At 39.8% G+C, this 10,992-nt stretch overlaps 1 protein-coding gene across 1 annotated transcript; it reads left to right on the forward strand.

Annotated features, from left to right (window-relative positions):
* Nucleotides 1–1,701: 1,701 nt before the first annotated feature.
* On the forward strand, nucleotides 1,702–9,246 carry LOC140946448 (uncharacterized). The gene is made up of 9 exons (XM_073395572.1): nucleotides 1,702–1,891; nucleotides 2,355–2,602; nucleotides 3,428–3,472; nucleotides 4,231–4,341; nucleotides 4,960–5,055; nucleotides 6,137–6,190; nucleotides 6,324–6,422; nucleotides 6,976–7,056; nucleotides 8,369–9,246. Exons 1-9 carry the CDS (start codon nucleotides 1,746–1,748, stop codon nucleotides 8,596–8,598), a joined length of 1,110 nt encoding a protein of 369 aa, XP_073251673.1. The 5' UTR covers nucleotides 1,702–1,745; the 3' UTR covers nucleotides 8,599–9,246.
* Nucleotides 9,247–10,992: the final 1,746 nt, after the last annotated feature.

Raw genomic sequence — 10,992 nt, forward strand, 5'->3', positions numbered from 1 at the left:
GGTAAGAAAATGTGAAGTAAAACAGGACTTAAGTCAAACTTGTAGAGCAAAATGACATTTGGCTTTGGTTCATATACGGCAAAATTTATAGTTGTGATGTCAAATGCAGGCGACTTTTCCTGGAGTTGAATTATTAAGGATTTTATTCAGGTTCAAAAAGAGGAAGGAAAATTCGTCGTCGTATGTCCACGTCCCCCACAAAACGTCAAATTAGGAGGTTTCACGTAGTAGTTGTGCAGTGAACGTCAAAGAAATGTACTTAAAAGCGTGATGCACGCGCAGAGCTTTTGTTTTGACCATTAAACCTATTGTTTTTTGAAGTTGTCGTTGTGGTTGTCGTCGTGGTTACTTAAGCTCCCTAGTAGGGACTTTAAGATGCAACGACGCGACGGCGACAAGAACGTCGCTTAAAAAGTGAATCTGCATTCTTTCAGTCTTTATAGCGATTATTCCTACCCACTTACTTTGTCAATTGTAGGCGAACCCTCCTAAAGCTGAATTTCAAGGGACCAATTGCAAATTCAAGCTTAGAAAAAGAAATAAAATTTCGTCGTTGCTTGTTTACGTCCTCCATAAAACGGGAAAGTAGGCATTTTCACGTCGTAGTCGGGCAAAAACGGGAAAGAAATGTACAAAAAAGTGTGATGCACGTGCAGAGTTGTTGTTTTGATCATTAAACCTATTGTTTTTTGAAGTTGTCGTTGTGGTTGTCGTCGTGGTTACTTAAGCTCCCTAATGAAGATGATGACGACGACGACGACGACGACGACGACGATGATAAAATGATGATGAAATAATGATGATGATGAAAAAATGCTGATCGTCTTCAACATTTAGGCAAGGAAGTAGTAGGTATAAATGAAAAGTGCCGTGTTGTATATTTACTGACTGTTTCATAAACCGGAATAAGTTTGTATTTTGGACACAACCAAGAAAACCAAGAGCAATATAGGTGGTTTTCACGTTACGTCATCGCCGCCATGCTGGTGGACGGTAAACAAAAGATCGCTCATTAGCTCGCTTTGTTTGTCCACCAGCATTTGTTCATTTCACCATTGTTATGTGTGTCTCCCGAGATTGCATGAAAACCACCTATAGTGTGTAAACTTGCAGGCACTTGAGATAAAAATAAAGTGACGAACGTTATTAGCCCTGGCGACGAATAAAGTATAAACAGTTTAAGTAAATAACAAAAGTCTGTTTAATTTTCTCACCACGCTGACAATTACCTCTTGACACAGGCAGACTCTTTTAAATGAGTCATACATGTGTTTGTCTTGTGGAAGTAATCGTTGCCTGATCAGGCGGAGTTTCCGACTTGACTAATAAACAGACTTGCAAACTTTAAAATACCAATTTATGCATAATTACCTTAATTGTTTACGTTTAAACTTAAATTGTAAAAATTATGTTAAAACGTCTACACCCGCTTCGCATTTTGTTGCCGCACACTGGACGACTGACCTACAGCTATGTTTACTCGCAGTCAATGACTCGTATATGTTTCCATATGTTAGGTACATGCTACAGATTAGAGAGCTATTCTGTTTTGGCCAAATACTGTTCATTAAACGCTCGTGGGAGTTTTCATTTTCAGTCAGCCCTGACCAGACTATGCTTTATTTTTGACTGCAATAAATAATATTCAGTTAGCTTCCTTGTTACGTGATGAATAATTAATGAGCAAAGAAAACTACGTATAAACCAGCGCTCTGTGATTGTTTTGTCAAAAACAACGAGACCAAATGGCGAAGCATTCCCAGCTCGAAGATTGCTCGAAGTTTCTTGAAGAAAATAACCTCTTCACAGAGGGAACAAAGAAGAAGATCGAAAGATTCGTGCGCACAGTGGAGCGAGGATGCTTTGACGAGTTTTTGGTTCTTTTTGCAAGGTATTCTTCTCGAAGTCTTTAATGTTTGAGTTTGTTTTTACGTCATTAAACTTCCTTGATAGTAACGCTTTGAGCCAGCCGGTAGTTTTCCTCTCTTCCTGTTGTACGAAATACTGCTACTTTATTGCTGATGAAGTTCGAGCGATTCCGAACGGAATATTCTATTTAATTGAAATTGGTTTGCTCAGATTTTTTGTAATTGTTTGTTTTAAAAGCGCATTCGCCAGAGCAGAGATGAAAAGATGAGATGAGATGGTCTTTGTTCACTATATTTTTCGTTGTCTTACAAGACCAAATCCTGAATTTCACGTGGATTTTATTGTATGCGTTTGTCTTTTCTCTGGAATTCGGTTAGCTTTCCTTCAAGCAAAGTTTAGGTCTTTTGCACCGCACGGAGGCATGGGCTACTGCACTGCATCATTGCTTTTTGTATTCTCTTTCTCAAAATTATTCTCGTAAACAGGAATACACGCGAGGACGATCTCTTCAAAATCTGCATTTATCTACGATCGTACGGGATTTTTGATCAAGCGGATCAAGAACGAATCTTCAACGACCTTGTCTTCTGCACCCCCGAGAGAAAAGCTTCTGAACTACTAACGGAAATTGGAAAAAGGGGACAGCATGTATACTGGCACCTGGCACATGCGCTAAAGACTAGGCAAACACCTATGTTTAATTTCTTTCACGGCGGAGATTTTCAGTGTTGTGGTATGTATGTGCAGTGATTCGGTTCAGTTATTTACAAATTAGTGAAAAAGACTAGAGTGAGAAGACCAGTTGCTCACTGGAGCCAAGCTTGTTACAATGCTCACTTCATCATACTAGCCAAGCCAAGTCAAAATCAAGCTAATCAAATACTAATCAAATGACTTTGACTCAAGTCAAAATTTGCCTCAAACACTGCGGAAGTTTATGCACCAATTCAGTTATATTGACTTTCAGCTACCAAGACACCAACCGATGCGAAACAAACCAAAACAAAAACAGTTTAAGAGCAGTGTATTATGCCAATTGGTTAGAGGCAGTCGCACGGTTTTTTTAACCAATCTACGCCGTTTTAGCGCTTATTACGTCATAATAATTTTTTGGGGGAGCCCCAAACCTCACTTAGTTACAAGTGGAAACATGCTAAATTTATCGGATGATTAGAAAACTATAAAATCAAGGTAGAGTCGCCAAAGGTTTGTAAACAATTTTACAGAATTCACATTTGGAGATGAGATTGAAATGTTTGAGCACACGATATCTTGCAATTGTTATTAAGTTCTTATATAATTTAGACACCAACGTCGTCAGAGAAAACAAAGTCGCGTGTGCTTTTTACAGTCAACTGGAAACTTTCCGCTTCTAACCTAGAACTAAGGTAAATACAGTTGAACCTGTCCACAACGGCCACCTCGAGGACAGAAGAAAGTGACCGTTTTAGAGAGGTTTAACAAGAGTCAATGTATGGACTGTCCGCCAAAACAAGTAGCGTTGTGGAGAGGTGACCGTTGGTGAAAGTTTGACTGTAACAATTAATATCTTAATTAGTTTGCAGGGAAGTGGAATCAAGGGAAAGAGAAGAACGGCTTGCGGGTAGAGTGATATAACAGTCATGTTTAGGATTTTATGAACAGAATATTTTGCCATTAAATCGGCGAAGTTATCATTTCCCTTTTACATAGAGCGTTTCGTGTATGAATGAGAAATTAAAAAAAATGAAATTCTTAGCTATTTCCAACTGAAAGCAACTGCAGACTCAAAATAGTTTAAACAGAAATATTTTAACGTTATCAAAATGTCTTCATCTTTTGAAGGAGAGGAGAAGTCGTTACCTTAATACGTTGCCATGGTGGCAAAATTTCTGGATCTCAACAAATTGCGGTGCTGTTAATATGTAGAGGGAAAGAAAACGAACAAAATGACTTGTATGACTCTTCTGTGCATGATTGCACTCAAGAACAAGACGATAGTCCATACTTTTATTTAATCGTTTGACAATGCAAATGACGGCGTCTCTGTTAAGAAAGACTGTTGAGATCCAGAAATTTTGCTACCATGTTAACGTGACGTCACATTTCTCCTCTCTACTGTTCAAATTGAGTACCTGTCTCGTTAAGATGGTAAATTATGTGACCATTTCCAGGAACTGTACATAAGTAGTAAGTTCACACCGCCATCCCATCTCGTCCCCGGGCCGGCTTAAAGCCCAGGGGACGAAATTGCCTCGTCCCTGTTAAGCGTCGGACTTAATTACCTGATGAGTAGTGCTCTTCCAACTTGGCATTGTTCCAAAAAATTACATCAGCATTGAATTTAATCTTTCTTTTGTTATATCGCAACCATCACCACAGAAATGGAAAACGTTGAAAAAAAGTTCGTGACCAAGTTTAGAGCTCTGAGAGAGAAGGTAGAGGACAAATGCACCACAGTAAAGAAAAGAGCCGAGGAGAAAATAAGAAACAGTGAGTAAAATATATTTTACCGGAGAGGAACGTTTTATTATTACCTTTATCTTTATTAGTTTTTGCAAACTTGCTTTTTCCCATTTTGCTATTATTTAATCCCTATCACCATTCCCTTCTATCTCTCTCTTTCAATCTATCTGGGAATAACTTTTTCCATTTCCTGGCTATTTTCTTCGGTTTGCTGTTTTCGGAACCCTTTTTGTCTCATTTACATTTTGCACTTCTCCCTCGATCCTTGCTCTCTCACTCCTCCCTTCATACTCAGTCACCCCTCCATTACCGCTCCCTCCCTCCTCCCTTACCCTCCTTAGCCTCTTCCCTCTTTGCTCCCCTTCCTTCTCCGTCACTTTTGCCTCTCCTCACTTTTATGTCACCCCTGCCTTTCCTTCCAACCTTCCCCATTTTTCCTTCTCCTTTCCCTCTTTTCTTTTTTCTTGTCTTGCTTTTATCTTCTTCTGTGTCTCTTTCTTTTCTTCGTTTATGCTTTAATCCATTTTTTGTAATAAGTTTTCTTGTAATTGTTTTCTTCCATTTTGATCTTTATTTGTGTATCTCTTTCTTCTTTCTTCTTCAATATATTTTTGAGAACTTTTGCCCAATTTCGTTTCCTTCTAGGAGCACTTTCAAGGATGTCATCTGATGAGCAAGCGTCTATGCAGGACAAAGATGATGATCTGGAGCCTGAGGATGAGGAAAGAACAATATCTGAAGGTAGAAGTTTTTTCTTTGTTCTCCCGTCTATTTCCTCTTTCACCATTGCATCTTTCTTTCTCTTTCTCTTCGTATTCCGCTTCGTTCGCTCGCTCCTTCTTCCCTCTTCACCTTCTCCTCCCCCACTTCCATTCCTCCCTCCCTACTTGCATCCCTTACTTTTTTCTTTCCTCCCTCCCTGCTTCCTTCCCTCTTCCCAAGCCATCCTCATTGCCTTCCTTCCTCCCTCCCTGTTCATTCCCTCTACCCAAGCCTTCCTCACTTCCCTGCTTCCTCCCTCCTTGCTTCCCTCATTTGCCCCATGCCTTCTTCCCTCCCTGCTTCCTTCCTTCTTCCCAAGCCTTCCTCACTGCCTTCCTTCCTCCCTCCCTGTTCATTCCCTCTACCCAAGCCTTCCTCACTTCCCTGCTTCCTCCCTCCTTGCTTCCCTCATTTGCCCCATGCCTTCTTCCCTCCCTGCTTCCTTCCCTCTTCCCAAGCCTTCCTCACTGCCTTCCTTCCTCCCTCCCTGTTCCTTTCCTCTTCCCAAGTCTTCCTCACTGCCCTGCTTACTCCCTCCTTCCTCCCCTTACTTCCTCCATGCCTTTTTCCCTCCCTGTTTCCTCTCCCCTAGCCTTCCTCACTGCCTTCCTTCTTCCCTCCCTTGTTCCTTCCCTCTTCCCAAGCCTTTCTCGCTGCCTTTCTTCCTCCCTCCCTGTTCCTTCCCTCTACCCAAGCCTTCCTCACTGCCCTGCTTCCTCCCTTCTTGCTTCCCTGACTTCCTCCATGCCTTCCTCTTTCCCTGTTTCCTTTCCCCAAGCCTGCTTTCCTTCTTCCCTCCCTTCTTCCTTCCCAAGCCTTCCTCACTGCCTTTCTCCCCCCCCCCCCTCTCCCAGCTTCCTTCCCTTCCCCCATGCCTTCCTCACTATCTTACTTCCTCCTTCACCCTTTGCATTCCTCACTTTCTTCTTTCCTCCCTCCCCGCCTCCGTCACGGCCTCTATATCTTCCTCATTGCCTTCCACCCTCCCTCCCTCTTGCACATCGTCTTTCTTATTACGCATATCAATGGCACTTACTATGCGTCGTTTTTGTAAATCAAGGTTCTTGTCTGGAAGATCGCGAACCGGATAACGAGGGAAATACAAAAGCCAAAGGTAAAATTTAGATCTTTTTCAGTTTCTTAGGTACAGCTATTGTGTAGCTGTTGCTCCCTATAATCTTGCGTAAGCCTGGGATTTCAAAAATGCCGCTCTGAAATGACAGCAAAACAAACGTTTTTTTCTACAGATTTGGAGAAAGCACTGGACAATACGTTGACAATGATTAAAACATTCGTGGGGAAGGTTGAAGAAAAATGCTCAACAGCGGTGAAAAAAAGAAGAAAACGTGAGTTCAAATTTATCTTTTATGGTTCATGATCAAAGAGTATCCTCTTACAAAAAAAATGAAGTATAGCAAAAATTTTCTTTGATTACAGCATAGGAACGAAATTACGTCCTAGCTGTAGACGCGATCATTCAAATAGAACATGCGAACCTCTTTAATAACGTTTGAAGTAGGCATTGATGGGTTAAGCAATACATGGTAACCATTATTAATAGTTTTTTCTGCAAAGAAGGGTAGAGCTAGCTCAGATTTAAGCATCTTGGAAGTGGTTGTGATGATGATGATGACAACGATGATGATGATGGTGTGATGTTGATGACGACAACGATGATACAGATGACCGTCATACAGGAACAAGGACCAGACACAAACAATTATTTTTTATCATGCTACAGGCAGTCTTGAAGGATTTGCGCACAAAATCGCGTCTCCCCTAGATCTGTCATTTTTTCAAAATCATTTTTACGTCTTTACAATTGTTGCATATTTTGCTTAACGTCCAGCCAGCATTTTATATACTTTTACTGAAGAGTTTTTTTAATACATTTTACAGGTTTTTCCCGACCTCTATCACGTCAATATCGAGCGACAACATCTGTTCATGTCAACGAGCCTCAAACGGTCGATTCAGAAGGTATGTATCAGACTCAATATAACTTTATAGAGGACAATATAAAGAAGTGTGCGATTTTCTTTCATAACTGGGGACTTTACCATCCGACCAAGCGACGGCAACGAGAACGTCAAAAACAACGATAGATTTAGTAGGCAAAACAACAACTTTGCACGTGCATCTCACTTTTTTGTACAGTTCATTTTCCGTTTTTGCACGATTACGACGTGAAATTGCCTAACTTTACTTTTTCTGGAGGACGTATCAGGCCCCGACGAAAATTTATTATCTGTCTAAACTTGAATATGGTTCTTAGAAATTCAACTCCGGGAGGGTTCGCCTACATTTGACGAAGTAAGTGAGTTGGAATAATCGCGATAAAGACCGAAAGAACACAAATTCATTTTTGAAGCGACGTTTTCGCTGCCTTCGCGTCGTCCTATCGTTAAGTCCTTAATATCTTCAAAACAACGCGTTGGTAACCACCATGAATCCCAAATACATATCAATTTGGGACAATTGACCCTTGCCAGGAGAAAAACGAAGACAAATTACGGTTGAAATAATTTAATATGGATGAGATCCTTTTTTATAATCTCACCAGAAAAGTATTATATTGGAGTTCTTAAAACAAACGTCTGCAGCTATCTGCTCCAAGGGGCTGTGATGTTAAAAGGACGCAAACAAAATCTCGATGCTTTTTAACCTCAAAATCTGCAGATTACTACTGAGAGAGGTTTTTTAATGCGAAACAGTTAACACTGAGATGGGTTATGATCCCACTCAGTACCACTATGTTCGAAGCTGTGGCGAGCTCACAAGTGTCTTTCTATAAGGACGGAACAGCTGCTGGCTTCTGCTTTCTAGCATAAAGAATGGCTGATTATTTTAATCAAGAGCCCATAGCAAGGAATGAGCAACTCCAACGTAATCTTGTCGCGGCAATTTCACAGACCTGTCTATAATAAGCACAATTTTGGCGGGAAGTTTACACCATCGCACAATTTTAAAAAAAGACGTTTGATTCTTTTTTTAGTCATCAACGTTTACATATTCCATATCTAAACAAGATAAACCAGTCATGTTGTAAAATCTTTCTATTTAAACCACCCAATACCAACCTGCGCAAGCCTAAACTTTCTTTTTATTAATATTCTTCCTGATCCTCAAATTTGTTGAAACTTGTATCCACGGCCGTTAGCCTTTTAGCTTTAATGCTGCGTGCTTGATGATTGGTACAAATATAATCAGTAAAAGGTTGCTAGTATGTCCGATCCCTATCTCCGAGAAATGATCTTGATAAATGCTAACGATGAGCTTTTCCCGTTTCTAGCTTTACCTACAGCTCTCGCAGCTGAAACTAACAGAACCAAGCAAGGAAAAGAAAACAATTTAGTTCCAAAGGAACGATTCTGCACTCTAATCCAGCGCAAGCGAGCCTACAAGACAGCGTTTGCAACATTGTCAGCGGTCACCATGTTTACTTTCTATCCACTTCCTGCTTTTGACTTCCTGTTTCTTTTTATATACTGTAACGTGTTAATTCTTCTGATAACATTTTAGTTTACCCCCTACTTTTATCTTAGCTTCTGTTTGTTCGATTCCTTCACATCTTTGATCTTGTGTTATCATTCGATGCAAAATTTGCTTCCGTTTCATTAGCCGAGAGCCCACAAGATGACCTGCAAATAACGTCCTACAAATAGTGGTCTACTTATGGGCAATGACATCCAAATGTGTTGGGCTGCAAATAATATTCTGCTCATGTTTAAATGAAACCACGCTTTTCTCCTTGTTGCGATAGTTCTTGCGTGAAAATGTCAGATAGCTTCGCTGACCTTTCGCGAAGGAAAGATGATCGAATGATAAAACAATTATTGAACTCGGTTATCGCAAAATACCATGATTTGTCTGTGTCTCGCGCTTCGGTAAATAATTTATCTGCTCGTCACTGACAAATCACTTTATTTTGCTCAACCTCGTCCAATAATTGTTAATTGGCTGTATCTTATTTTACTTGATGTCATGTCACTTTCATTTGTCACATTTTCTTCTCGCGCCGTAAAGGATGTGAAGGTATGATGAACGTTGATATCAACTGAGCATTAGATAGCAATATAGGTGCAGTAAGTATTTGTTGTAATCAGAAATGTGCATGGGTTGGGTCCAGTAGCTTCAAGAAAATAAAAATATGAAGTCGTCGTTTTAGACAACGCTTAATGTAAATTTGAAATAAACGAAATTAGTGAAATCCAGCTAGTGGTCTATTATCAATGCTGCGCTCTGATTGGTTGAGCTACTACTAGGCTATATGTTGTAGCCTACTAGTAGCGAAAAGCGCGGGCTTTTTGGCGGCAAAAAAGGATTAAAGTCTAGCTTTAACTAGCTAAATTTTTTTTATTCTCGATTTTTTTTATTCTTCATATTTTTTGGGCTATTGACTCAGAGCCCATTCGGGCTCGAGGAATAATTGTTAGTGAAATAGTGAGTATGGCAGGATCCAGCGAAATTAAAGAGAGGCACAGAACAAGGAAAGCCAAATGTACCGAAGTGCGAGTAGGTTGAAAAAACGAGGAACATTTTTTGGGGGACCTGTTTGATACATTTAATTAGGTCCAAAAGATATTCGTTTTTTACACTAAGGTCCTTGTTACAATAGGGCTCCGATCCGAGTGAATGTAGCAAATACATGCAAAAAGCTAGTAGCTATAATACGAGGATAAATGCAAATAAATATGGAAAGTTAAAGCCAAAACTTGGCTAAATCTCGGTTTTCTTCTGACGAGAGTGTGGTATTACGTCAAATCAAGACAATGATGGAAAGTCACGCAGAAACCAGCATAAGCAACTGATGATCCGATCACCAAAATAATTCAGAATTTGTTAGCCTGCGAAAACATCCGTTTCTCTTCGCTCTTCGCTGCCGGGAACGTTTCGCGCGGAGGAACGTACGTTCTTTCGCGCGAAACGTCCACAGCGGCAAAGAGCGGGGAGAAACGGATGTTTTCGCAGGCTAACTTGATTTGTAAACAATTCAAATACTTTAAATTGTTTACAACTTTGTCTCTGCGAGTGTATTGTGTTGTGGTTTAACAGAACCATAACCCAGAATCTGTTGTTCTGACATGGAAGCCTAACTGCTGAGTAATGCTACAAGAAAAACAAACCTTTCAAATGCAAAACAATCTTATTGTTTTGTCCTCTAGATTGGGCGGAATTTACTGTAAGGGGTCTATTGATTATAGTGCTCTGAAGTGAACTAGCTAAGAGTTATTAAACCTCTCAGTTGGATCGTAAACAGGAAGAGTTAACTCTAGCGTAAACAAATTACAGCTAAGGGTTATTAAACCTCTTAGTTGGATCGTAAACAGGAAGAGTTAACTCTAGCGTAAACAGCCAAGCTGTAATCAAATGGATAATTCTGATTTAGGATTTTATTATCAAAAAGACATGCAATGGAATTTACAAAAAAGTCGCAAACTGGTAAACTATATCCATAAAGTTTTTCTCACAATGCTTAACATATCACGAGAACTCTAAAACAGATGAGGACCGTTAAGAATTCAAGTAGCAACACTTTTACGGGCTTTCTTCTAATTATCGTTCGCGGACGAACGATGACTTTATATACATGTTATGGAAAAATAATATAGGTTTTCAAGTTGATCACACAGTCTCGCCTATTACAAAACCTCGCTTTTTTAACAGAGCATAATTAAAAGGAATGGATCATGAAAAAATGTGGCAACTGTACATGTATCTCAATCAAGTTTGTGATCTTGCACATTGCGAAATATGCTGATTAAGCTTATAAAATCTGTCAACTTCAAAGAGGCACATATTGCAAAACGTTTAATGCATTTCACTAAAACTTTTCCAGTCAAGTTGTTTCAGATCGTTGTTTTAGATGTGAGTCCTAAATAGGTCTTAGCTCGTATTCTCTTGATTGAATTAACA

Source organism: Porites lutea, chromosome 8, assembly GCF_958299795.1.
Source record: "Porites lutea chromosome 8, jaPorLute2.1, whole genome shotgun sequence".
Classification (NCBI taxonomy): Eukaryota; Metazoa; Cnidaria; class Anthozoa; order Scleractinia; family Poritidae; genus Porites; species Porites lutea.

Coding starts and splice junctions, on each gene's coding strand:
- LOC140946448 (XM_073395572.1), top strand. CDS start 1,746: ATGGCGAAGCATTCCCAGCTCGAAGATTGCTCGAAGTTTCTTGAAGAA. Junction 2,603..3,427: donor CGGAGATTTTCAGTGTTGTG/GTATGTATGTGC, acceptor TATCTTAATTAG/TTTGCAGGGAAGTGGAATCA. Junction 7,057..8,368: donor TCAAACGGTCGATTCAGAAG/GTATGTATCAGA, acceptor TCCCGTTTCTAG/CTTTACCTACAGCTCTCGCA.